Genomic DNA, 27,520 nt, shown 5'->3' with positions numbered 1-27,520 from the left:
CAGTATATCCGTGTATCCTATGACACCAAGCCAGACTCACTGCTCCATCTCATGGTGAAAGATTGGCAGCTGGAACTCCCCAAGCTTTTAATATCTGTGCATGGAGGCCTCCAGAACTTTGAGATGCAGCCCAAGCTGAAACAAGTCTTTGGGAAAGGCCTGATCAAGGCTGCCATGACCACCGGGGCCTGGATCTTCACCGGGGGTGTCAGCACAGGTAAGAGCAGGCCCTTTCCCTCCCGATAGTCAATGTACCACCCAGAACTCACTGTGGTCCCCAAAGAGCTTCCTAATAACTAAGGACAACAAAACATATTGCATCCTGATCCTATTTATGACTAAAGTGAAGTCTTTATTCCCTAGCTTGTGTTTTTTACTTTGATATGACTCTTAAAAAAAAAAAAACAGCAAATAGAGTATGATTGTCATAATGGTCAACATCTCTGGGTCACCCATGACATGCAATATTCCTTGAACTGAGCCCTGTACAAGCATCATCTTCATTAGACCTCTCGACAATCCTTTTCCTGTTATAGGACAGGAAACTGAGGCACAAAGACATTAAGGAACATACCAGGCAGTATGGCTCTCAATTTTCACTGAAGGCAGCCAAGGAATGCCAAAAAGACTCCAGTTATTTCCAGCTTTAGGCCTTAGACATCTGTAAAGGAAATCCCTACACAGTTGCTTTGGTTTCTGTTTTTGTTTTCCCGTTTCTAGAGTTAATGCAAGATTGCTTGTTATCCTGAGCTCAGACTTTCAGTGTACTTTGTTTTAATGATAAAGATGAGTATGTCTCACCCCTGATCTGTAGGGAATGTAGGGACTCAGGGCAAGTGTCCCTAAATTTCATGAATGATGGTGTGCTGGGAAGTAAAAGAGCCTAAAATATGACCAATGGCTGCTCACAGGTGTTATCAGCCACGTAGGGGATGCCTTGAAAGACCACTCCTCCAAGTCCAGAGGCCGGGTTTGTGCTATAGGAATTGCTCCATGGGGCATCGTGGAGAATAAGGAAGACCTGGTTGGAAAGGATGTAAGTGTTTTCTCTGCAAATGTTGGCAGTTTTTTAAAATTAATGATTGATTTTGAGGTAACCGTTGATTCAGATGCAGTTGTAAGAATAATAAGAGAGCTCCCTTGCAGCCTTTCCCATTCCTCCAATGGTAACATCTTGCAAAACCATAATGCAAGATCACAACCCGGATACTGTCATTGATAAGGTCAAGGTGCAGAATGTTTCCATCAACACGAGGATCCCTCCTGTTGCCCTTTCATATACATATACCTCACTCCTTCCTACCCCCACCTCTTCCTTAACCCCTGGAAACAACTAATCTGCACCACCCCGCATTTCAAGAAGGTTCTGTAAATGGAATCATACAGTAATGTAACCTTTGGGGACTGGCTTTTTTTTCACTCCACATAGTTCTCTGAACACGCGTCCAGGTTGCCATATGTATCGGTCTTCATTCATTTTTACTGCTGGATGACATCCCATGATATGGAGGCACCAGTTTCTTTAACCATTTGTCTGTTGAGGAACAGTTTGGCTGTTACAAGTAAAGTAGCCATAAACATTCCAGTGCAGGATTTGAGGTTAACATAGGTTTTCATTTCTCTGTGATAAATGCCAGGAGTGCAATTGCTAGGTTGTCATTATCTAAAACAATTAACTTTCTTTCTATTTTAATGTAACAATTGGCAAAAATAAAACCTTCAAAAGGCAGGGTAGAGATGTGAGAATAAGTTTTAGTGCAGTCACTCCACACATATGTATTGTGCTTGCTTCCCTTGTTGGTCTTAACATCCAAGTCCTGCAGGTCTGATTTGCGCTGTGCACTTTGTCAGGTAACAAGAGTGTACCAGACCATGTCCAACCCTCTAAGTAAGCTCTCTGTGCTCAACAACTCCCACACCCACTTCATCCTGGCTGACAATGGCACCCTGGGCAAGTATGGCGCCGAGGTGAAGCTGCGAAGGCTGCTGGAAAAGCACATCTCCCTGCAGAAGATCAACACAAGTAAGTGCTGGCAAAGGCACGCAGTCCTCCTGGGCTGATGCCATCACAGTGGAAACAAGGCTGAGAAGGAGATTGCCCAAGGGGATTAGAAGATTAACCTTGCTTCTTGTTAGGTCAACAGAAAATGACTCACCTAGATGTCTTACCTTAGCCACCTACCAAATCACATTCACTGGGCTACATGGGGATGCTTTGCCCCAGGTTCACAAGTTAGCACGAAATAACCTTCAGTGCTCGCCATGGTGATGGCCTTGCCCACCCTGTTGCCCAGTGGTTCTTGTTCCCTGTAATTAGTTGTTATTTTTTAAGTGTTTTAACAGGAAAACAATTTCTCAAAGATTTAGTAGGATTCCTTCTATTTGCTGATAAGTGTTATGTGATTATTAAATATCTCTGTAATGCTGGGCCTTTCATGTAGACTAAGATGGCCAGGTGGGGACATATCTGGAGAGGGCTGCAGGAGCCATCTGCTCCTGAAGGGGCATCATCCTTGCCGGTCCTGAGGGGGAGCTGTCACTGTCAGACGAAAGCTGAGGTCGAACTAGAGAGAAAGACGCAAACCTCAACCAGATGAAACAATGATAACAACTGGTTAGAATTACAATAACTGGTATAATCTCTTGGAGCATGTTTATACTCCAGTAATTCTTAACGTCAAACAATTGTTAAACAATCTGAAAGAGTAGTTTGTTTTTCCCATTACTGGCAAGATTTTTGTGGGAGACCATCTAGTCCTGGCGAATGGTCATTGGGAAGCATCATGTATGGGACTGTGATGCTGCAGAGTGGGTAGAATGGGGATGGCCTACTAGGAAAAGTTGTAGATTTCCGAGAATCAGATCTCGAAGAATACATTGGTCGATGACTGAATGTTTTTTGTTCTCACATCTCTAATTTTTCTGGACTTGTAAGTTTTTACAACACCCCATTTCACCTGGCCATGTGACTTGTGGGCTTCCCTTTGTCATCCTTCGCCTAGGGCTCTGAGCAGGGCAGGGACAGCAAAGGGGTGCTCAGTTGTCACTTCCCACAGCACGGAGCTTCGAGGACTCCAGCCTAAGCCAAGAAGAACCTGTTCTACTCTGTTGCTCGAAAAGAAGGTGATTTGGCCACCATATTCCTAAAGATTGAAAATACCAATCCTTGCTTGGGTTGGAAATCTCAAAGGCAGAGTCCAGGATATCTTAGTTCATTTTTCCAATATCTCCTGGTCAGGGCTTGACACAAAGCAGACCCTCAATGCATGTCTGCTGAAATGAACTTAGCTGTAATTACTCTGGTGGACACAGCAGAGTTATTCAACATATGTAAGAGTCCCTGACTGTAGAAACACCTCATGGAAGCAAATTAGAAACTCTGAAATGGCTCATTTGAAATTCTCCAATCTTCTCTTAACCAATGCTGGCAGATTTTTATCTGAAGCCCTTCAGAGCTGAGACCAACGATACTTCCACTTGCCTTTAGTTAATATCGATCAACTAATTCCCATCACAACTAATGGACAGCTGGTGAAATAGGCTCAGAGTGTGATCTGTCATGGCCAGTGTGGCATAAAATTAGGAAGTAGGCAAATGTGCCTCCACTCCCATTTCCTTCCCATTCCAGAATCCCAACTTCCTGGAATCTTCCTGCCACCTCTTGCTTCCCAGAGCCATCCCTGCAGGTTCTGCCACCAAAAGTTAGTTGGTACCCACTGTGTTCTTGAAGAGTCCTATTAACTGATAGAGACAGAGGGAGGACTCTGGGAACAGGTCATTAACTGATGGGCCACTAGTGGTCCAAGTGGCTGCGTCCAAGATCTGCGCTTTATTCCAGCCACTGAAGACAGAAACGTCAACAAGAACAGTGTACCTCATTTGTATGCTACTTAACGTTTACAAAATTATTTGCTAGCCAAACACATATTCTGATATTTTTACAACTGCAGGAGTTAAAGGAAGCACTGTGATTGTTCACCTTTTACAAATGGCTGTCTCAGGCTCTTGGTGATTTGGTGATTGGCCCAATGTCATAAGGGAGAAGCCAGGAATTGAACTGTAATTTCCCTGGCTGGTCCAGATCCCCTTTCATCGTCTCATTCTTCAGGGACAGCCATCAGGGTGGGAATTTCAGACCATAGGCTAGGACAGCCAGGGGAATATTTTTCCAGCCAGGAATACCTTCCAATATTTCTCAGTGGTCACCTTGAAGTAGCCCCAACATCAGGTGGGTGGGTTATTCAGGAGTTTAACCATATGTGAGTCAGAAAGTTTCAGACTTTGAGGTCCTGGTTTTCCCAATGAGGCCATAATATGTGACAGAATGCAAGAATGATAATTGGGCTGGGCGCAGTGGCTTACACCTGTAATCCTAGCACTTTGGGAGGCCAAGGCAGGTGGATCACTTGAGCCCAGGTGTTTGAGACCAGCCTGGGCAACATGGCAAGACTTCATCTCTACCAAAAATTAGCCGGGTGTTGGTGGCATGTGCCCGTAGTCCCAGCTACTCAGGAGGCTGAGGTGGGAGGATTGCCTGAGCTGAGAGGGAGGTTGAGGCTGCAGTGAGCCATGATCATGCCACTGCACTCCAGCCTGGGGGACATAGTGTGATTCTGTCTCAAAAAACAAAAAAGAAAATAAAAGAAAAAGAAAATTGTTATCACGTGCCTGAATTCCTTCCAGCCAGATAGAACATCCCCCAAGTCGTAATGTTTTTACTCTTCCCCATACTTCAGGAGTTAAAACGACTGGGTGGACAGTGCAGGGCACAGGTGGTATGGGCGAATGTGGTTTGTGTTGCAGGATTGGGGCAGGGCGTGCCCCTCGTGGGTCTCGTGGTGGAGGGGGGCCCTAACGTGGTGTCCATCGTCTTGGAATACCTGCAAGAAGAGCCTCCCGTCCCTGTGGTGATTTGTGATGGCAGCGGACGTGCCTCGGACATCCTGTCCTTTGCGCACAAGTACTGTGAAGAAGGCGGGTAGGATTTCTGACGCGCGAGGAAGGGCGGGTTCGTAACTCCCTCTTTGTCGGGCCAAGGAGAAAATCTAAAGTGGTCTGCTTAGACATTCCAAACGTGTTTAAATCAGGAAGATTTGCTAGATCTCCTCTCCCATTTCCTCAGGTCAGCATCCAGGGGAACCATCAGAGGCAGGGTGTTCCTGATGGAATTCTCTCTCCCTCATTTCCAACTTCATTTGCCCTTAGAAAGTTTGCAACAAAGCTGGAATTTAGGACAAGTGAGAATACGGTGTTTGACTATGGTCACTTTTTGTCTCCTGTGTCAGGATATCCTCCCACAGCAAAGTCTCAAATCAAAGACAGAGATATGTCTGACTCATTCATATATAGATTTAACTTGCCTTGTTTTGTTCTCTTGCATTTTCTTTGAACAGAATAATAAATGAGTCCCTCAGGGAGCAGCTTCTAGTTACCATTCAGAAAACATTTAATTATAATAAGGCACAATCACATCAGCTGTTTGCAATTATAATGGAGTGCATGAAGAAGAAAGAACTCGTAAGTGTCTTGAATTTATTTCCAAACAAGCTCTGTGGAGAGAATTATGTTTCCTTTTCTAATTCCGCCCATGTGTGCATGACAGGGTTATTCATATTTTAGTCCGGCCTTTTCCGAGAGACAGTACAAATGCATACCAAATTGGTGGCTGTGTCCACATGACAGAAGTTGAACAAGCCCACGCAGGGGAGGGCCCCTGGTGCTTTCGAACCTTAGCAAGTGGGGCGTGACACCACACAACACCCTCTGAGGCTCATAATATTACTCAGATTGATAGTCTTGGGGAAAAGGGCCACATACCACCCTGTCAGGCATGTTTACAAAGTTCTGTTATTTTGTTTCCCACTCCTTCCCTCTTCCGTTGCGTTTACAAGGAATAGGTACTCTTGTCCTGCACATAAGATGGCCTCTTCAAAATTCTAATTCCTACAAATATCTCCTGTCTGATTAGATACGACTTTGCATCTCCGATGGCGACAGAGATTTTGGAGTGTAGCTCCCTCCTCTCGAGGGTGCCAGAAGGGATGGGGAAAATTATAAAGTCAGTATGCAGGCAGGCACCCCACGGCAATGCCGTAACTTCTGGAAATCAGCCGGGCACAGTGGCTCACACCTGTAATCCCAGCACTTTGGGGGGCTGAGACAGGCAGATCACCTGAGGTCAGGAGTTTGAGACCAGCCTGGCCAACATGGTGAAACCCCATCTCTACTAAAAATACCAAAACAATTAGCCAGGCATGGTGGCATGCACCTGTAATCCCAGCTACTTGGGAGGCTGAGGTAGGAGAATCGCTTGAACCTGGGAGGTGGAGTTTGCAGTGACCCAAGATAGTGCCATTGCACTCCAGCCTGGGCGACAAGAGCGAAACTCCATCTCAAAAAAAAAAAAAAAAAGAAAAAAGAAAAAGAAAAGAAAAAAAAGAAATCAACAGCACTTGCTTTGAAACTGTTTAGTGCTCAGGATCATTTTATTACGTGTCAGTCTCTGTGGTCATTTTGTAACAACACCCCATATCTCCTTCTTGTTTTCAACTTGGCTTTAATTCAGTCTTTTCACATTTTCAGGTCACTGTGTTCAGAATGGGTTCTGAGGGCCAGCAGGACATCGAGATGGCAATTTTAACTGCCCTGCTGAAAGGTGAGCTCTCGGGAAATGGTGACTCCTGTCCCTCTGATGTTGGCCTGGCCAGCAATCCTTCCCTCCCGGCCTCCCATGGACTATGTCTGCTGGTGCTAGACCCTGAGCCAGCCAGGCCACTTGAGCAGTCTCAGCATGAAGCCACGGCAGAATGACAAGGCTCGCTAAGGTTTCTGTGGGGCAGAGGTCTGTGGGTGCTCCTGGACCATCATGGGCTGAGATCAGAACCGTTTCTATTTGTAACTGGTTCATTGAGGGCTTCAGCTCCTAGAGTGTAAACATCAGATGGGTCCCTTTGCAATCACTGCATTCCGCAGTGTTCTGTCCAATTTCCCCGTCTTGGTTCTAATGACAGGCTTCAGGTCGGCGTTCATGGCCGGGCAGGGAGGGTCTGCTCTGGGATGCACACTTCCTCCCTGCCTCTCGGTTAGCCTGGTGCCACGAGGGGGCAGGGAGGACAGAGAGAGGGGAGGGGTCACTGTCAGGCTGGCTGCCTGGCAGTCCCAGGGTTCCAGCCTTCCTGGAGATCATCTCCAGGGTCCCCGAGTCACTGGGTTCCTCTTCTGTCCCTCCCAAGGAGACCATGCACAGCTGGCATGGGAAGAGGCTGCCTCCACCTTCCTCCAGGGAAGCTCTTTCAGCATGGGGCCTTTGTGGTCATTCAGGGTGAGAGCAAAGCCAGCAATGCTTAGTTCTAGGCCAGCAGCCCAAGGGAAGCCTGTGCTCACCACCCAGCACCTGCCAAACCCTGGCGGTCCAGGCGTGGAGTGAAAAATCATTCTGGTTTCTTGCCTTTCCAGGAACAAACGTATCTGCTCCAGATCAGCTGAGCTTGGCACTGGCTTGGAACCGCGTGGACATAGCACGAAGCCAGATCTTTGTCTTTGGGCCCCACTGGCCGGTGAAACTGTTTTTTTTCGATTCATATCATTGATCATGACTTTGTACAAGTGACCTATTAGTATGTTCTCCCTTGTGACATGGAACTCAGGAAATTATGTGGGGTTTCTGATGATATGATATGTAATCTATTAGGCTCATTAGAAGATGTCGCTGTTTAACTTCAAAGAACCAACAAGAAGTAATTCCACATTCAAACCAGTACTCCTGAAGAAATTAATCACCAAATATTTTATCGTTGCTGATAAAAGTGGGTTTTTACCTTTTTAAAGAAAAAGAAGAAGAAATAAAATAGCTTATTAAAATTTAATGCAATGCTTCCATCCAGGGCAATGATTTTTCAAACTATGTTCCATGAAACCCTGGAGGCCTAGAGAACTCTGTGTGTGTGTGTGTGTGTGTTTATGTGTGTGTGTGTGTATGTGTGTGTCTATGTGTGTGTCTGTATGTGTGTATAGGGTGTCTGTGTGCATGTGATATGTGGTGTGCCTGTATGTGGTATGATTTTTTGTAGGTGAGTAATGTGTGTGGCCATGGGTGGTATAGTGTGTATGTGGGTGTCATTGGGAGGGTATTGTGTGTGTGTGATATGGGATGAGCAGTGTGTGTGGGGTGTTGAGTACTGATGTGTGTGTGTGACATGGGGATGAGCGTGTGTGTGTGTGTGAACACACATAAGTCTGCATGATAAAGGACTCCAAGCCTCCTACTTCTTCAGTCGAAGCAGCTTCTTTGATCCATTTTATAGATTAGGAGTCAGGATAAATTTGTGTTTGCCAAAAGGGCTCTGCTGCTTATGAAAGGTAGTAGGAATATCTAGAGGGTTTATGTTGGTTTTAAAAACCACATTTCTTGGCCAGATGTGGTGGCTCACACCTGTAATTCCAGCACTTTGGGAGGCCGATTCGGGAGGATTGCTTGAGGCCAGGAGTTCAAGACCAACCTGGTCAACATAGTGAGACACCATCTCTACAAAAAATAAAAAAAATTAGCCAGGCATGCGAGTGCATGCCTATAGTCCCAGCTACTTTGGAGGCTGAGGCAGGAGGATTGCTTGAGCCTAGGAATCTGAGGTTACAGTGAGCTGTGACTGCACCACTACACTACAGCCTGGGTGAGAGAATGAGATCTCATCTCTAAAACATAAAACAAAAAACAATGCAAAACCATTTCTCAAAACATCCCTGGCATATTGCTGCACAAATGCATTTTACTTAACTGCCTCTGTGTTTAGGTCTCCCAAAGCATTTAATTGCCTCCCAAAGCATTTAACTGCCTCTGTGTTTAGGTCTCCTGGAAGTTGCTTCCACACATTGCCATAACACGTTTTATCACTCTTTGTTGATTGATCACGTGTAGACAGATCCATCAGTTCTCCACTTGGTAATAGAAGGAGGTGGATTGCTCACTCTGCTTCCACTGCCCCTGTTCCTCCTGGATTTGATAGTTGCCTGTTTAATTCTATTTTTTCTTTTTTTGAAATGGAGTCTCACTCTGTTGCCCAGGCTAGAGTGCAGTGGTATTATCTCAGCTCACTACAGCCTCTGCATCCCGGATTCAAGCGATTCTTCTGCCTCAGCCTCCCAAGTAGCTGGGACTACAGGCACCCACCACACCCAGCTAAATTTTTTTTGCATTTTTAGTGGACACAGGGTTTCACCATGTCGGCCAGGCTGGTCTCAAACTCCTGACCTCAAGTGTCCCACCCGCCTTGGCCTCCCAAAGTGCTGGGATTACAGGCATGAGTCACTGCACCCAGCCCTGTTTAATTCTTATATTGGTCACCTTTATGACGGTAAAGAGTACGTGCAACCACCTACTTGTTCTGTCCGCTTCAGACTCCCATTTTGTTAAATGAGGAAATTCACTCTATACTCCTCCTTCCTCTCCTGACAAGTTTCATCTTCCTAATTCAATCAGCCCCACTTTTACAGGGTGCTTGACATGATGAACATGTACATATCCTTCTTTAATCATTGAGGTCCTGCTTACATCTTACTCTTTAATCATCATTCAGTTTTTGTACTTAGTCTCTATGTTGATTCTAAAAAAATGGAGAAACCAGCAGCTTTGACATTGTTGTGATTACATGGAGATTGTTCACTGCTGAACCGCATAGTAGGATTGAAGTCAAGGAGAAGGAAAGGTAGTCCTGGGTCATTTATCTGGCTCACACAAAGGAAAATATGACAGGCATCAAGGTTGCCATCATTCACCAACTATTTAAAATTAGGTGACACTTTAATTTCCTTCATATTTGGACCATGACTTATTTGAATAGATATTTGCTTTTCTCCACATTTCTAATTGATTCTCTTTTTTCTTCCAAACATTTGCCTTGATGTCATTGCTGTATCCTTTTTTTTTTTTTAAGTATTTTTATTGTATCTTTAGTTTGGTTCCAAACAAATAGATGTAAAGTTTGATACCTGCCTATGTACACTTGCCACTGCTAATGTTGAGGCTTATACTAGTCCGTTTTCACACTGCTATAAAGAATAGCAGTCTTCTGAGACTGTGTAATTTGTAAAGAAAGGAGGTTTAATTGACTCACAGCTCCAAATGGCTGGGGAGACCCCAGGACACTTACAATCATGGCAGAGGGCAAAGGAGAAGCAAAGGCACATCTTACACGGCAGCCCGTGAGAGAGAGAGAAGAGCACAAGGGGCTGCCAAACATTTTTAAAACCATCAATTCTCATAAGAACTCTTTCACTATCATGAGAACAGCATGGGGGAAATGGCCCTCATGATCCAATCACTTCACATCAGGCCCCACTCTTGACACCTGGGGATTACAACTGGAGATGAGATTTGGGTGGGACACAGAGCCAAACCATATCAAGGCTTTTGTCAGCAACGTGGATATATCAAGCATGGCTGCAGCAAAGGCTACCCTGTGGGGAGCTAGGGCAAAATTATTGCACTCTTTCCAAGATGAAGCCATACAGATATTACCTTAAAAATGTCATTTTGTACTTTTATTTGCATATACATAGTTTATATTTAATATATACTTTGTACTTTAAGTTCAGGGGTACAAGTGCAGGTTTGTTATGTAGGTAAACTTGTGTCATGGGGGTTTGTTGTACAGATTATTTCACCACCCAGTTATTAAGCCTAGTACCTGCTAGTTGTTTTTCCTGACCCTCTCCCTCCTCCCACTCTCCTCCCTCCAAAAGGCCCCAGTGTCTGTTATTCCCCTCTATGTGTCCATGTGTTCTCATCATTTAGCTCCCACTTATGAGAATACGCAGCATTTGGTTTTCTGTTTCTGCCTTAGTTTGCTAAGGATAATGGCCTCCATCTCCATCCATGTCCCTGCGAAGGACATAATCTTGTTCTTTTTTATGGCTGCAGCCATATCTATTCTCTTAATTGTTACTGTCCCATTTCTTCTTGAAGAATCTTTCAAAGCCCCATGAGTTCCTACCCCCATCTTCCCTGGATGCTCTCAATGCCTACTGTACAGTTGTCTACATCAGACATCCCTTCGTTGCACTCTGAGACTGGCCATTGCCTCCTAGACCCCATGTTTTCCTCCCTTTCAGATTCCTTTTTCATTTTGCTGGAGTACATCTTCAAGTAAATTTTACATAAAAGCATGTGGGAGAATTACTGTCTGAGTCTGTGTTGTGTTTCTGTAACAGAATACCACAGATGGGGTAACTGATAAAGAAAGGAGATTTATTTCTTACAGTTGTAGAAACTGGAAAGTCCAAGATCAAGGGGCTGGAATCTTGTCAGGGCCTTCTTGCTACATCATCCCATGGTGGGAGGTGAAAGTGTAAGAGAGCGAGAGACAGCAAGAGAGGGCTGAACTCTTAAAACAAATCTCTCAAGATCATGAACCCTCTCCCTCTATAAAAGCATTAATCCATTCATGAGAGCAGAATTTCATAACCTAAACAATTTTAAAAGTCCCATCTCTCAGCACTGTTGCACTGGGGATTCAGTTTCCAACACAAGAACTTTGGGGGACACTTTCAAACCACAGCAATTATCATTCTGTGTCTTTACATGTCTGAAAAAAGTCTGCCTCACATGAGGCTCAAGATTGTCCTATGATTTTCATTCAATTATAGATGAACCATTGTTTTCTCTCTGCTCTTTGCTTTTTCAGTGCTTGAAAATTTCACAAGGATGTATCTTCTATTTCAAGCAAATGAAAATAGAAGTGTATAGAGAATACACTCAAGCAGCCATATCTTCACACATGTAGACATTTAATTCTTCTGGCTTTCAAAGGTCCCTTTATGCTGAAGACCTGAATCAGCTCTGTGAAATTTTCTACTATCTCTTCTTTGAGTATTTCTTTCTTTATTATCTCTTTCCCTTCATCTGGATTTTCTATCAGTCAAGCAACTGCTGATCCCCTTCTCCCAGATTGACCATCCATTTTCAGTTTTTTATTTCTCTATCATTTTGCTGTATGTTTTTGGAAATCTCAACTTTTTCTTTAGCTTTTATACAATTTTTAAAGGTTTAGGCACTCATGCTTTTTATATTTAAGAAAGTGTTTTTGTTCCTTAACAATTTTATTTTCTTATTAGCCTATTTTCATCTCACAGATGCAATATCTAAGGATATGAATTAGATTTTTTGAAGTTATCTTCTGTTCCCTAGATTATCTCTATTTTCTCCCTGGTCAGCTGTTCTTTTTGTTCATTTTGGGTTTTTCTGTTATGCTGTTGATTTTCTCAAATGCTCTAGATCCTTGGCTGTCCATCACACTACAGAATGAGGGATAGAACTGCTTAATTGGTATGGAAACCCATTTTGCCAACAGGTTTTTCTCCTCCCTGGGAGGACTGCCCAGGAATTCCCTGCTTAGGAAGGAAAGCGTCGCCTGAACCTCCTGCTTTGCTGAGTGCCGACTGGAGAGGGCTGATGGGCTCTGGGCCTCCCTGTTCTTTAGCAGACATCCTCCCAGTTTTTACTGGGAGTGAAGCCCAGGAATGCAGTTGCTTGCTCTGCACCCACCACAATGGCAGCCTGGAGACTGGGAGGGGATGAGTGGCCTCCTGCTCTGTAGACCATCTTCCGGTCACCATGCCTTCTGCCCACCACATGCCCTCTTCTTTGTATCTTGGAAAATCTGGTCTCACCTCAAGAGCAACCTCCACATTACACATTTTGGGCTTTGGCTTCCTCTCCACAGTTTTAACTGGTCCTTCAATGCTTCCAGAAATTTGTTAAAAACTCTCTGGCCCGCCTCTTCTCCCTGAAATAGATTTTTCTTTTTCATACTCCTCTGCTGTCATTTAAATAGTATCTGGGGAGGGAGGGAAGACAGGAAACACATGCTCAGGCTGTAACCTGGAGCCAAAAGTCCTTCTCTGTCTCCCTACAGTGGGATATAAGGTCTCCAAAATCTTCTTTTAATAGTTGAAGCACTCAAGAAAGGATGTGCCTGTGAATCTATAGTCTATCTAGAATTCTTCATATAGTAGAAAACTCGTGGTAGGGAGGACATAAGAATTCCAACACAGTAAATCAATCTTAGGTCTGATTTGCTATATATTACTAGACAAAATTCTTCTATCTATATTTTCTGTTATTGAATGCAAAAAATAAAAGCTGCATGAGAGTATGATGTGGTTATCAGAAGCTAGGATGTGAGGGATTGGGAGATTTTGGTTTAAAAGTACAAAGTCTCAGTTAAGAAGAATAAATTCTGGAGACCTATTGTACAACATAGTGACTATAATTAATAATAATGTATAGTGCACTTGAAAATTGCTAAAAGAGTAGATTTTAAATGTTCTCATCACAAAAATGATAAGTATGTGAGGTGATGGATATGTTAATTAGCTTCATTTCATCGTTCCACAATGTATACATATATTTAAGCATCATGTATACCATAAATATATACGATTTGTCATTTGCTAATTAAAATAATTAATTAAAGTAAAAGCTTTGCAAAAAAAAATTCTTCTTAAAACATGCTTTTAAACACAACGAAGAGGCCAGGCACAGTGGCTCACTCCTGTAATTCCAGCACTTTGGAAGGCTGAGGCGGGTGGATCACCTGAGGTCAGGAGTTTGAGACAAGCCTGGCCAACATGGTGAAACCCCGTCTCTACTAAAAATACAAAAATTACCCGGGTGTGATGTTGCATGCCTGTAATCCCAGCTACTTAGGAGGCTGAGGCAGGAGAATTGCTTGAACCTGGGAGCCGGAGGTTGCAGTGAGCTGAGATCATGCCACTGCACTCCAGCCTGGGTGACAGAACAAAACTCCGTCTCAAAAAACAAACAAATAAACCAACAAACAAAAAACATAATGAAGAGAGAGAAAAGGAGAGATGTTTGATATATACAAGTAACAAAAGGCAATTTATTTATTTATATTGAATCATAAAAACTTTGGACTAACAATTTTTGAAGGAAAATCATCACCAACATTCATCTCAAGAGCTTTTTTATCTTGCAAAATTGACACTCTATGCCCATCAAACAATAATTCCCCATCTTGCCCTCTCCTGTGACTGGCAACCACCATTCTACTTTCTGTTGCCATGAATATGACTACTGTCAGTACCTCCTGTAAGTGGAGTCATGTAATATTTGTCCTTTTGTGACTGGCTTATTTCACTCAGAACAATGTCTCAAGTTTCATCCGTGTTGTAGCATGTGTCAGAATTTCCTTCCTTTTAAGGCTGAATAATATTCCATTATATGGATAAACCACATTTTGCTTATCCAAGCATCCATCAGTGGACACTTGGGTTGCTCCCATGTTTTAGAATAATGCTGCTATGAATGTAGGTGTACAAATACTTCTTTGAGACTTGCTTTCAGTTCTTTTGAGTATGCCATGAAGTGAAACCATTGATCACACGGTAATCCTATTTTTAATTTTTTGAAGAATCACCAAACTCCTCCCATAGCAGTTGCACCATTTTACATTTCCACCCACAGTGCACAGGGTTCCAGTTTGTCCTCATTTTCACAAACATTTGTCATTTTCTGTTGTTTAGATAATAGCCATCTTGGCTGGGCACAGTGGCTTATATACCTGTAATCCCAGCACTTTGGGAGGCCGAGGCAGGTGGATCACCTGAGGTCAGGAATTGGAGACCAGCCTGGCCAACATGGCGAAACCCCGTCTCTACTAAAAATACAAAAAAAAAAAAAAAAAAAAAAAATGAGCCGGGAGTGGTGGCACACACCTGTAGTCCCAGCTACTGAGGAGGCTGAGGTAGGAGAATCGCTTGAACCTGGGAGGCGGAGGTTGCAGTGAGCCAAGATCGTGCCACTGCACTCCAGCCTGGGCAACAAGAGCAAAACTCCATCTCAAATAAAAGGAAAAAAAAAAAGATAATAGCCATCTTAATGGGTGTGAGGTAATATCTCAGATAGTTTTGATTTGTATTTCCCTAATGATTAGTGATATTGAGCATTTTTGTGTGTGTTTATTGGCCATTTGTGTATCTGCTTTGCAGAAATGTCTATTCAAGTCTCTTGCCTATTTTTGAATCAGGTTGGGTTTTCTTGTTGTTGAATTTTAGGAGTTCTCTATATATTCTGGCTATGAACCCCTTATCATATATATGATGTACAAATATATTCTCCTATTCTGTGGCTACCTTTACTCTGTTAATGGTATTTTTTGCTGCACAAAACTTTTAAATTTTCATAAAGTCCATCAGATTTGTTATTAATAATTTTTCCCTTTGTGCCTGTGCCTTTGGTGTCATATTCAAGAATTGAATTCCCAAATCCAATATAGTGATATTTTTGCCGTATGTTTTCTTCTAAGCATTTTAATTTAATTAATTCAGAATTTTTGAGATTGAGTTTCACTCTTGTCACCCAGGCTGGAGTGCAACGGCACGATCTCAGCTCACTGCAACCTCTTCCTCCCGGGTTCAAGGAATTCTCCTGCCTCAGCCTCCCAAGTAGCTGGGATTACAGGCACCCACCACCATGTCCAGCTAATTATTGTATTTTTAGTAGAGATGGGATTTTACCATGTTGGCCAGGCTGGTCTCAAATTCCTGGCCTCAGGTGATCCATCTGCCTCAGCCTCCCAAAGTGCTGGGATTACAGACGTGAACTACCGTGCCCAGCAGCACTTTATATTAGTAGTTTTCGATTTTATGTTCAGGTCTTTGATTCATTTTGAGTTAATATTTGTATATGGTGTAAGGTAAGGGTCCAAATCCAGTCTTTTGCATGTGGATATCCAGTTTTCCCAGCACCATTTGTTGGATGCGGTGTCACTCTGTCACTCAGGACCATAATGGTTTTATCTGCATGAGGAGTCAGCCAAGACACTTTTTCATCCATATTTGTATGTTGACCAGGAACTATATAAATGCATACCTCCCCTGACATAAGCTCTGCCTCAGCCCTACTTAAGGGTTTTAAGCAGGAGAGTTACTTGATTCCATTTTTATATTTAAAGGTCACTCTGGAGTTACTGTGGAAAATGCACTGGGTGGGTGCCATGGCAGGTGTGCAGAGTCCTGTTAATAGGCCTTTGAAATAATTCAGGCCTTGGACTAGAGCAGAGGCAAAGAAGAAGGCAAGAATCAGAATTAAGCAAAATTTAGCATTAAACATGGCTGCACATAGGGGTAGATGAATCATTGACGGCACTGGAGGGACTGAGATGTCACAATGCTCCCCAGTTCTCTGGTTTGCACAACTTGCAAGCTGTGGTGCCATTTCCCTGAGATAAGGGACCCTGGAAGAGGACTGGGTCAGAGGGGAGGTCCTGAGAGTGGTTTGGGACATAAGGAGCTGCGTGTCTTTGAGACATGCAAGCAGGATGCTGAGCAGGCAACAGGAACTCTGGGGAGAGAGGTGGGCCGCAGCCAGAAAGGAGAAGTTGTATGCCAATCAGTGGTGACTGGTGGTGTGGGGGTCAATGAGGTTGTCAAGGAAGAGAGTAGAGTGGAAAGGTAGAAGGCTGAGGACAGAGCCCAGAGGAACCTTGACATTTAAAGCTGCACTGAGAAGTAGTGGCCAGACAGGGAAGAGGAAAGCTGGGAGTTTGTGATGCCCAAGAAGCCAAGGGAAGAGACTCTAGGAGGAAGCAGGCAGTGGAGTCAGATGTGCTGAGAACCCAGCATGAAATGCCCATGAGGCAGGCACCAGCACAGTTCTCAGCAACTAAACCCACAGCCCAGGAAAGATGGAAGAAGCAGCAGGGTGCGTGCAGGAGAGATGGGAAGAGAGGAAATGGAGGCTCCTCAGGTAGGCAACCCACCAGGAGCGTTTGGTAAGAGGAGCGGGTGGGTCTGGCAAGAGAGGACGCCAGCTGGAGGGTCCGGTTGTTTAGGTGCTGGCCCTGTGTCTGCACCAGGACACACTCCCACATTCTCCATCAGACCAGGAGACAAGGCCATGGGGCCAGGCCTACTTCTGCTGTCCCTCCTGTTCTCTGGAGTAGAGCACACACTCCCCTTGATGAATGAGTCTGTCACCACATTGCATGCATTTCAGTGACATGCGGAGAGCTTCTTTACCCGCCGATAAGCTCCAGTTTACGTTTATATCCAGGCAGGCATCCTCAGTTCTATCCATTGTCTTGTACCCCCGTCACAATCACTTTTTCCCATCATTAAACAACTATGGACACATGTCTTTGGTGCCTTTGAACTCTCCTTTCAGCATCCTTTCCTCCATGCAAAAGCACACATGGATCAAAATGTCAGCCACTTTAAGTATGCAAAGCCGCTGCATCAAGTCAAGTGTGTGTTTGTGCACACGAGTAACAGTGGTTCCCAGTATCAGAGCCTTCTTCAGACAGCCAGGCCTGCGACGACTGAGTGTGTAGGTGTATGGGATGGAGTCCGTGTGCACCTGTACATATGTGTGGGCATATGTGTGCACTGTGTGGGTGTGCACATGTACATTGTGTGCATGTGTGGTGTGCATGTGTGCACGTACAGAGGTGGGAGGGTCAATGAGCTGGTTTGGGGACAAGAAAGAGCCTTAGTACCATTTCCCAACTCTGATTGCTGTGGACTGCAGCCCCTGGGAAGCCTGGCACCCCCGACAGACAGCAAAGCCACGGAGAAGGAGAAGAAGCCACCCACAGCCACCACCAAGGGAGGAAGAGGAAAAGGGAAAGGCAAGAAGAAAGGAAAAGTGAAAGAGGAAGTGGAGGAAGAAACTGACCCCCGGAAGATAGAGTTGCTGAACTGGGTATGTGGAAGGTCACAGAGATCACGAGCTTGGCATCACCCTTCCCCAGGGGAAGGGATGGTTCTTGTCCTTGCTTCAGTCCCACCCAGGGCCCTGATCCCAGGAGGGACGGGTAAAGGCTTGACTGGGTAGTGTCAGCATTTCAAACTACAACAGCACATTCGCTGCAATGAGCCTGTCGGTTGTCCAAAACACCAAACGTTCCTGCTTTGGGGGGAATGATGCCACCCACAGAGGGGCCCTGAGTCATCCTGTTCAGCAATGGTTCTGTACCTGGCAGACGTGCCAATGCTTGATGCATGAATATACAGCAGACAAATCAGTTGTCACCAAATAAATGCAATTCATGAAAAAGCCCTTTTTTGACAGACAGAGCCCATGATTGGGTGTGTGGGGTAACAGCAGTTTAGGTGGGGAGGCTGGAGCCACACATCGCATGGCAGTTCTTGGTCTTGCTGCCACCAGGACACAGGCAAGACAGGGGACCAGGCCTCTGTGGTGACGTGTGCCTGCCCTTATCACAGTCACTCACCCACACGGCACCCTGGTCATGCTGCCTGCCCATGCAGCTCCGCCTGGCAGAACTTCTCAGTCAAGGAAACAAATGGTGGAGACTGGGCAGGCCAATGGCAGGAGGGCTGAGATTTTGAATCCTCTTCAATCTATTTTTAAAAGGAAACAATAATTTACAGACATGGATGGAACATGTAGAGGCCAAACTGAGAAGAAAGGAGAGGGGAGATGGGGAGTGTTTACCCAAGATAAAGAGCAAAGAGTACCATGCTGGAGTGCTCTGGAATCTGGCGTTCGGAATACCCTTTCCTCTGTGTTTCCAGTCGCCCCCCTTCCCCTGTGTCTCTGAGAGGCCACTCACAGGCTCCCGGCCCTTGGTCCCTGCAGGTGAATGCTTTGGAGCAAGCGATGCTAGATGCTTTAGTCTTAGATCGCGTCGACTTTGTGAAGCTCCTGATTGAAAACGGAGTGAACATGCAACACTTTCTGACCATTCCGAGGCTGGAGGAGCTTTATAACACAGTGAGTGCTCTAGAAAAAGGGAACGAAGGGGGAGGCAGCCACCTAAATGTGTTTGTCACTGGTGCATATTGTGCATAAATGTGCTCATCTGACCTCCTTCAGCTGGGAGGTCCGTATTTAATGGCAGGCGGCTACTTCTCACCTGCTGCTGGCCACAGCCTGTGTTCATATTCTCACCACCTCCTGCCATGCCTCACCAGTCACTCCTTTCTCGGGCAGTATTAACTCTTGTCCCGCATTTAACGGTGGTGTGTGAGTACTTGTTGCTACAAAGAGGGAATCTAGCTCCCCAAGCCATTAGCAGAGTGAAATGTCACCAAGGGTGAGAAGTCAATTGTTCCTTGGGACCCTCACATTTGATGAGGCTTTGGGGGAAAACATAGAGCTAAGTTTCACACCCAGGAGCTCTGCTGGAAGGGTTTGAATGAAATTCCCTTGGCTTATATTATTACAATATAAGTTTTGAGAATTTACATTTCCTTCCCTATTGTAAGATTTTAAGTAGCAGAAATGATCCTCAGCAGCCGCTTGCTAAAACTTGGTGAATTTTTTTGTTTGTTTGTTCTAAGACAGAGTCTCTCTTGTTGCCCAGGCTGGGGTGTAGTGACATGATCTCAGCTCACTGCAGCCTCAACCTCCTAGGCTCAAGCCATCCTCCGATCCCAGCCTCCTGAGTATCTGGGACTACAGGTGCACACCACCACACCCAGCTAATTTTTAAAAATTTTGTAGAGACAGGGTTTCGACATGTTGCCCAGGTTGGTCTCGAACTCCTAGCCTCAAGTGATCCACCTCCCTTGGCCTCCCAAAGTGCTGGGATAATAGGCTCAAATATACTAATTTGAGCCACTGATTCTGGCCAACTTGATGAATTATTAACACTATATTGTGCACCTTAAGATACTCTTTAAAAAAATGCAACAGAACGTATTTCACAACTTTTGAAATGTGTTGGATACTTTCTAACCATGACCAGCTCTGTTTTGTAAAAGAAAAAGGCTGGTGTGGGTTACACTCCAGCTCTCACAATTCATTAATTATATAGAGTAGGGCAGGATTTTGCTCGAAGAGTTCAAGAAAAAAACTTATTTATTTATTCATTCTTAGACGAGGTCTCACTTTATCACCTAGGCTGGAGTATAGTGGTGCAATCTTAGCTCACTGCAGCTGCCTCTCCGGTTCAAGTGATCCTCCAACCTCAGCCTCCCTAGTAGCTGGGATTACAGGTGCCCACCACCACGCCCAGCTAATTTTTGTATTTTTGGTAGAGATGGGGTTTCACCATGTTGGCCAGGCTGGCCTCAAACTACTGACCTCAAGTGATCTGCCTGCCTTGGCCTCCCAAAGTGCTGGGACTACAGGCGTGAGCCACCGCGCCTGGCCAAGAAAAACATATTTAACACACATGAATGCTTCTCTTTCAGAGACTGGGTCCACCAAACACACTTCATCTGCTGGTGAGGGATGTGAAAAAGGTCAGTCTACTGTTTTATAATTCTTACCTGTTGGCATCTTTCACAAAATCATTTCTTAAGAGCAAGTTTTAAATTTGCAAAATGTATTATTATTCCAGGCACAGGAGATAATGAATTCCTTCTTTCGTAAAAAGTCTATTTAAAACTAAGAAAGCAAAGGATAATCTTTTTTAAGTTGCATGTTCATCCGAATCCATGATAGAGACACTGTCAGTGACAGCCGGATTATAGGTTGACGCCAGCGCCAGGCCAGGGCGGCCACTGGGTGGGGTTGGGGAAGGGGGTGGCCTGGCTGCTGACCTGAGCCCCGCTGTCTGTCCATGCAGCCTCTCTTTCTGTCCCTCCTTTGAGATCTCTCACCCACTGCCTGTGGCTCTTTCCAGAAGCACCGGCAGGAGGTTCCTCAAGTCATTCTGTGTCCTGTTGATTGCAGCTGCTGTTCTTGGCCCTTTCTGCCACCTTGTTATCAGGGGATAGATGCTTTCCCCAGCCTGAATATTGTTTAATCCCCCACCCACCCACCTGTTACATGAACTCCCAAGTGGGGGCCAGGACAGCCACTTACCCCCTAGGCGTGTGATGAAGTCCACACTGCGAACGCATTCTCACAGGGCCTGAGACCAGACTTCTTTTACAGAGCAACCTTCCGCCTGATTACCACATCAGCCTCATAGACATCGGGCTCGTGCTGGAGTACCTCATGGGAGGAGCCTACCGCTGCAACTACACTCGGAAAAACTTTCGGACCCTTTACAACAACTTGTTTGGACCAAAGAGGGTAGAACTCAGTGCCTGTGTAGTGTTCTGTGGTTCGCGAGTACCATGTGGTTCCTCGCTTGCTTTTCAGCAACTTGGCCGGTTCAGAGCCAAGCCCTTCGCCCTGTCCCCAGCACAGCTGTCCTGCCTCCTACAGTGCTCTCAGGCCAGAGCCACGGGATTCTCCAGCTCCCCTGAGCACGGGCCGCCCCACCCATCCATTGCATTTGTCCTCCTTTTCTATCCACAGCAGACTTCCTCCTGGGCTCCGGGGCTACTGTCTGCCCGCTCCAGCCTATTCTACTATCCCACCACTGTACCTGCCATAATCTTCCAAGGCAAGGGACATGCCTGCATTCCCTGCTTCAAGCCTCCCAGAGCTCCTCACTGCCTGGAGAATCGTATCCAAACTCATTATCACAGCAGCCAAGGCCCTCCACCAGCTGGCCCTCACCCACATGGGAGACCACATACCTGCACCAAAATCAAATCCTGTGATCAAATCAAAGACGTGTACCTGCCACGTCTTTCCCCACTATCAGTGCCTTTCCCACCCTTATCAAAAGTCCAACTCAAATGTCTGATCTTTCATGATGCCCTCCGCTCACACCCACCTTACAGCCCCACAGCTCTCTACATGTCTGTTAGGGAACTTGTCGGTTTCTACCTGGAATAAGGGCCACGTGTCTGCTGAGCTTTCTTCTCAATTAACTTCTGCTGACAGAAGAAGAGTTTCTATATTAAAGCACTTCTTTTGCTTGGATATTATCATTAATTGTTAATGATACAAAGTGCTTTTTAATCCATTCGTATGTCCACTATCAACAATACTGCTAATGTACTACTAACATTAGTTATCTAAGTAAATTGATTTTTTTTCTTCCTCTTTCACCATGCAGCCTAAAGCTCTTAAACTTCTGGGAATGGAAGTAAGTAGAACTTGTTTTCAGCAGTTTTATAATATCCTGGTCAAATATACATAGCCCTTTTAAGTTCTGTATTTGCGAATATACGATACTACTCACCAAAATTGACCTAGATGTCTTAGTCAAATTATATAAAAGGACCATATATACATTTTCTTTAATGGGGATAAAAGCTGCACAATCCATTTCTAGAACTAACAAAACCACAGTTTCAAAAGCAAAGATTAAGCAAACAAAAAAACTAGAGAGGAACACCACTTACGTATGCAAAAACCATAAGTAAAAAACCAAAAATAACACCAAAAAGAATTCAATAGACTATTTTCACAGTCCTAAATCAAAGTAGAGTCCTCCAAGAATGCAAATACAATGCAGTGTTAGTCTTTAATATATTGCATCATATCTATGACCATCTCTCAGCAGGTGCTAATGAAGAATTTGAAACACATGTAAAACATATGCCTTACTTTGTTAAAAAATATATAGTTTTCTCAAAATAGAATGATAAAATACTTTCTTGGAATGATTAAAATACACATATATCTTAGAGCAAGGGAAACGTATGATGAGCAGTGCATCCCTGAAGTCATGTCAATGAGAATCAAGAACAAGACAAGCATGCCCAATATCGTTGGCGTCATCTACTGTTTTATAATTCTTACCTATTGGCATCTTTCACTAGTCTCCAAAAGTGTTCTGGAAATTGAACCACAAGGAAAAATAAATGCTAAAAAAAGAATACCCAAGAAAGGGAGAAATTATCAGCAAAAAAATTTGGGGGGAGTTAGAAAATCCAGGAAAATCAACTAAAGTTCCCTCACAATAGGACAAAAGTACCAGAAATTACCTTTACTAGCAACCGTAAGAACAATGTCCCAGACCTAAAAATATTTAAATGAATGGAAGAAATGCCATATTGTGGAATATTAGGATTGACTCTTGGAAACATTCTTTTTAAATAAATTTATGAGCTAAACAGCATCCCGATTCTTCACGGATTCAGTGTAGACGGCTTTCATTCTGTGTTGACAATTAAGACTGTCCTTTAACACGGTGCTCCTGGAAGGGTTATGAGCTTTCTGTGATCTCCTGTTCTCTCAAACTCTCCAGGTCAGGGTTTATTTATTCCATGAAGGTTTGGTGGACTCACCTGTAAAATTTCCGGGTCCAGTCCTATTTCTTAGAAGTGTGTATTTCATAACACTACTTCATAATAGCCATTATAAATATAAGTACATTTCAGGCTTTTTATTTTCTAGAGTCAACGTTGGTCATTTATAGTTTCCTAAAATGACTTATTTCATCTAGACTTTCAAGTTCCCTGGAATAAACTTTTACATAGTATTCTAGTTTTTTTCAGTCTCCTCAGTATCTTCAGTTGTGTGTCATTTCTTGTGCCAATTTTTTTTTTTTTTTTTTTTTGAGTAGGAGTCTCCCTCTGTCACCCAGGCTGGAGTGCAATGGTGCAATCTTGGCTCACTGCAACCTTAGCCTCCCAGGTTCAAGCAATTCTCCTGTCTCAGCCTCCCGAGTAGCTGGGACTGCAGGTGCATGCCACCACACCAGGCTAATTTTTGTATTTTTAGTAGAGATGGGGCTTCACCATATTGGTCAGGCTGGTCTCAAACTCCTGATCTCAGATTCTCAGGTGATCCACCCATCTTGGCCTCCCAAAGTGCTGGAATTACAGGCAAGAGCCACCACGCCCAGCCTCTTGTGCCATTTTTAAACAAAATTTATATCTCCTCTCTTATTTTCTTTAGCTTTCTTTCCTACATATTTTATTGGTATTTTTGCTTTATCAAGCAACTTCCTTTTTCTGTTTCTATTTTATTAATGTCTGCTTTTATTTGTATTTGTTTCTTCCATATACTTTCCCTACTGTTATTGCATTGTTTGTGCTAACTCAGTTTGAAAGGAAAATTCACTCATTTTCCATCCTCACTGTATTCCTATAAATGCATTAAAGGTATAAATTGTTCTGAGCATTGTTTCATGGTATTCTACAGGTTTGGATAAGTAGAACCTTCACTGTCGTTTTTTCTAAGGCATTTATTATTTCCTTTTCAATCCAAGAGTTATTTAGAAGTGTATTTCAAATTTCCCAGATACAGACTTTTGTTGTTGTCACACTACTGTTATTGATTTCAAAGTTTATTCCTTGTATAGAAATATCCTGTAATTTTTTTTCAAATTCATTGCTAAGTAAGGTGTGTTACTTAATCAACTATAGTAATATGTCAATTTTTCCTTACACTCCCAGTTCAGATCCTTTGTTATTTTATTGGTTTTTTTCCCTTTTCCTCATTGATTTGTGACAGGCCTTTGCATTTTAGGAAAATTAACTCTTTGTTTCTCATATTCTCTCTCTGGCAGCTTTTAAAGAGAATTTACATGCAATTAATATTTTAATAATATTAGATGTTATTGAAAGGTAGGCTTAAAAGGACTTCTGTTTTATAACATTTCATTAGTCATTAGTTAATTTTTATTTTATCTTATATATTCTTGAAAATCTATGTTTATCTAAACATTTCTACAATGTTCATTTTTAACCTGTGTAGATGAACCTTTCCCATATCACTGCGACTGTAGCTTCACTGTGACAAAATTAGAAAATTAGAACAAAGATATTTAAATTGGAGTCAAGATACTATATTTTCCATTAAAATGTTATCACAGCTCATTATGATATTATAAAAATTGGGTCAGTCGTGGCCGGGCGTGGTGGCTCACGGCTATAATCCCAGCACTTTGGGAGGCCGAGGCGGGAGGACCACGAGGTCAGGAGATCGAGACCATCCTGGCTAACACGGTGAAACCCCGTCTCTACTAAAAATACAAAAAATTAGCCGGGCATGGTGGCGGGCACCTGTAGTCCCAGCTACTCCAGAGGTGAGGCAGGAGAATGGTGTGAACCCGGGAGGCAGAGCTTGCAGTGAGCCGAGATGGTGCCACTGCACTCCAGCCTGGGCGACACAGTGAGACTCCGTCTCAAAAACAAAACAAAACAAAAAAAATTGGGTCAGTAGTGAACAACCTGAGATAGGAATTGGAGAGCCATGATACCCCCTATAACCCCCCATGCTCCAGACCACTCCAAATCTGTGAATGTGGCTGAGTTATTCAGACTGAGCCACAACTTCCTAATCTGAGGGAATGGAAGGAATTCACAACCTCTCAGAGTCCTTGTAAGAATAAAAGAAGATAATTGATGGGAACGCTGTTTGCAAAAGAACAAACATCTGTTTCTGTTATTCCATTGAATACTAAAGTATTAGCCTGGAGTGGTCTGAGACCCACATATTTCATGCCAATTTTCCCAATCACGATCTGCCTTTCTTATGAATCCTGATCCATTCACAGAACAGTTCTCATAACCCCTTTAGGAAATGGGAAAGGTTGGCCTTCCTTTTTGCACCATATGGGGAAAAGGACAGTGCTCACTAAAAGAGGAATGTTTGCTTTCTTAAAACACTGGAGGGAAACCTAAAACATTTTTCTCTAGCCCCTTTTGCATGTTTCCTGTTAATTTCTGGTTCAGCTACGTCTGGCAAACGAGTGTTATTTTTGCTACATTGGAAGACTTCCCTGAGGAAATAAACTGTAGACCTTCCCTCTTCCATGATGTTATTTGTGTTTAGTTTTGGGGGAGGTTTTGCTTGTTTGTTTTAGTTTTGCAGCGTCGCCTCAGTTAAAGGCTTCTAAGTAAAACTGCTGACCCAGGGGTGCAAGTTATCCAAACAGTAGTATGCCTTCTCAGTTCATTTGGTTTTAGATAGTTTACTTATCATAATAAACGTGTGCATCTTTTCAAAAGAATTCATATGCGGACTGGAAATGTAAGATGTACTTCAGAAGTCTCTTTATTACCTCTGACAGAAAGGGTTCCCTTTCTCCAGGAGTTCTGGAACTCTTTGTTGCATACTTTTATGGCAAAACCATGAAATCCATGTTTCTCCCCTCAGGATGATGAGCCTCCAGCTAAAGGGAAGAAAAAGAAAAAGAAGAAAAAGGAGGAAGAGATCGACATTGATGTGGACGACCCTGCCGTGAGTCGGTTCCAGTATCCCTTCCACGAGCTGATGGTGTGGGCAGTGCTGATGAAACGCCAGAAAATGGCAGTGTTCCTCTGGCAGCGAGGGGAAGAGAGCATGGCCAAGGCCCTGGTGGCCTGCAAGCTCTACAAGGCCATGGCCCACGAGTCCTCCGAGAGTGATCTGGTGGATGACATCTCCCAGGACTTGGATAACAATTCCAAGTTAGTGTCTAGCGGGGATTTAAAGGCCAGGAGAGATGACCATCCTGAGTACTTGTCTCTGCAGGGAGGGGTGGCCAATGTACTTCTCACTTAAGGACAATGGTGGTTAAAGCTTGTTCACAAATCACTTCGTCTGTCATGTCAGCATTTTTCTTTCTGTCTCTCAGAGGTGTTTTTAGACTGTCGTTGTTTTCGTGTACTGCCTTCTCTTTGCATCAAAATTGAAACACAATTTTTTTCCTTTCCTTGAAACACAATTTTAATGCAAAGATGGTGAAATTAATTTCCATAGGGAAACACACACTAACAAGGAATACAACATTAATGAGCCTGTGCCCTGGACTGTGACCTTCACAGGTGTTTCTGATTTTGCTCCGTGCTTAGGTGGGACAGGATGGCTAGAGGGGGCTGGAGTTGGGCGTGCTTCCCCTGGGTCAGTCAGGCTCTGATCAAACCAGCAGGTGAGGCTCTGGTAAAATTGGTTCTCCTGGCCGGGCACGGTGGCTCATGCCTGTAATCCCAGCACTTTGGGAGGCCGAGGTGGGCGGATCACAAGGTCAGGAGATCGAGACCATCCTGGCTAACATGGTGAAACCCCGTCTCTACTAAAATGTATTTTAGCCGGGCGTAGTGGCGGGCGCCTGTAGTCCCAGCTACTCGGGAGGCTGAGGCAGGAGAATGGCGTGAACCCAGGAAGTGGAACTTGCAGTGAGCCGAGATTGCCCCACTGCACTCCAGCCTGGGTGATAGAGTGAGACTCCATCTCAAAAAAAAAAAAAAAAGTTGAAGGAACTTGGAACGTTTATGGTTATTGCCAAATATTTGAATCTGGATCATGTGGGGAAGGCAGTAAACTTTATGCTCAAAATTCAGCTTGTGCCACCTTCTCCATGCCCCCCAACTTCTATCACTGTCCCCATCAGTCATTAGACACCCTCTGGCCTGGGCCCTATGACAACTATGCCTCATCCCTGTCATAGCACTGAGAATGTTGGCTTCTCTGTAATCACTGTGATGGTGAAGTGTTACACGGGCAGAGAAAGGCATACATCCGAAATGTCCAGCTGGTGACAGTCCACAGGTGGGACATGCCGGCACCACCAGCACCCAGATCAACTAAGAACCTAGCCGGCACCCACCAGCCCTCCTGTGACTCCTTTCAGTGTCCACCTCCCCCCACTATCACCACCAGCAGCCCCGCTACTGTGGCCTCCAACTCCACAGGTGCTGCATTTGAAGTCACTTTTGCTGTCTTTTCTATCTGCCTCCCTGATCTGTGCACAACTTGAGGAAAGGGACTTTGTCTTCTCGTCTCTATGTCCCTGGGGTCTGAGGGGCAGATGTGGTC

At 44.2% G+C, this 27,520-nt stretch overlaps 1 protein-coding gene and 1 non-coding gene across 2 annotated transcripts in view; both read left to right on the top strand.

Annotated features, from left to right (window-relative positions):
- TRPM1 (transient receptor potential cation channel subfamily M member 1) overlaps positions 1-27,520 on the top strand; it is a 75,910-nt gene that overhangs the window by 8,875 nt on the left and 39,515 nt on the right. The window contains exons 3-15 of the mRNA XM_063794068.1: positions 4-217; positions 912-1,036; positions 1,852-2,023; positions 4,804-4,978; positions 5,394-5,517; positions 6,583-6,655; positions 7,456-7,556; positions 17,546-17,719; positions 18,620-18,754; positions 20,179-20,229; positions 20,867-21,007; positions 21,885-21,914; positions 25,880-26,172. Coding sequence (XP_063650138.1) covers positions 4-217; positions 912-1,036; positions 1,852-2,023; positions 4,804-4,978; positions 5,394-5,517; positions 6,583-6,655; positions 7,456-7,556; positions 17,546-17,719; positions 18,620-18,754; positions 20,179-20,229; positions 20,867-21,007; positions 21,885-21,914; positions 25,880-26,172 — 1,808 coding nt within the window. The remainder of the gene's footprint in view (positions 1-3; positions 218-911; positions 1,037-1,851; positions 2,024-4,803; positions 4,979-5,393; positions 5,518-6,582; positions 6,656-7,455; positions 7,557-17,545; positions 17,720-18,619; positions 18,755-20,178; positions 20,230-20,866; positions 21,008-21,884; positions 21,915-25,879; positions 26,173-27,520) is intronic.
- MIR211 (microRNA mir-211) lies at positions 2,954-3,062 on the top strand. The gene has a single exon (NR_035714.1). It is a non-coding gene; the product is annotated as a microRNA mir-211 (primary transcript).

The sequence above is a fragment of the Pan troglodytes genome, chromosome 16 (genome assembly GCF_028858775.2).
Source record: "Pan troglodytes isolate AG18354 chromosome 16, NHGRI_mPanTro3-v2.0_pri, whole genome shotgun sequence".
In the NCBI taxonomy this organism is placed as follows: Eukaryota; Metazoa; Chordata; class Mammalia; order Primates; family Hominidae; genus Pan; species Pan troglodytes.
This window is presented reverse-complemented; position numbering and strand designations above follow the sequence as displayed.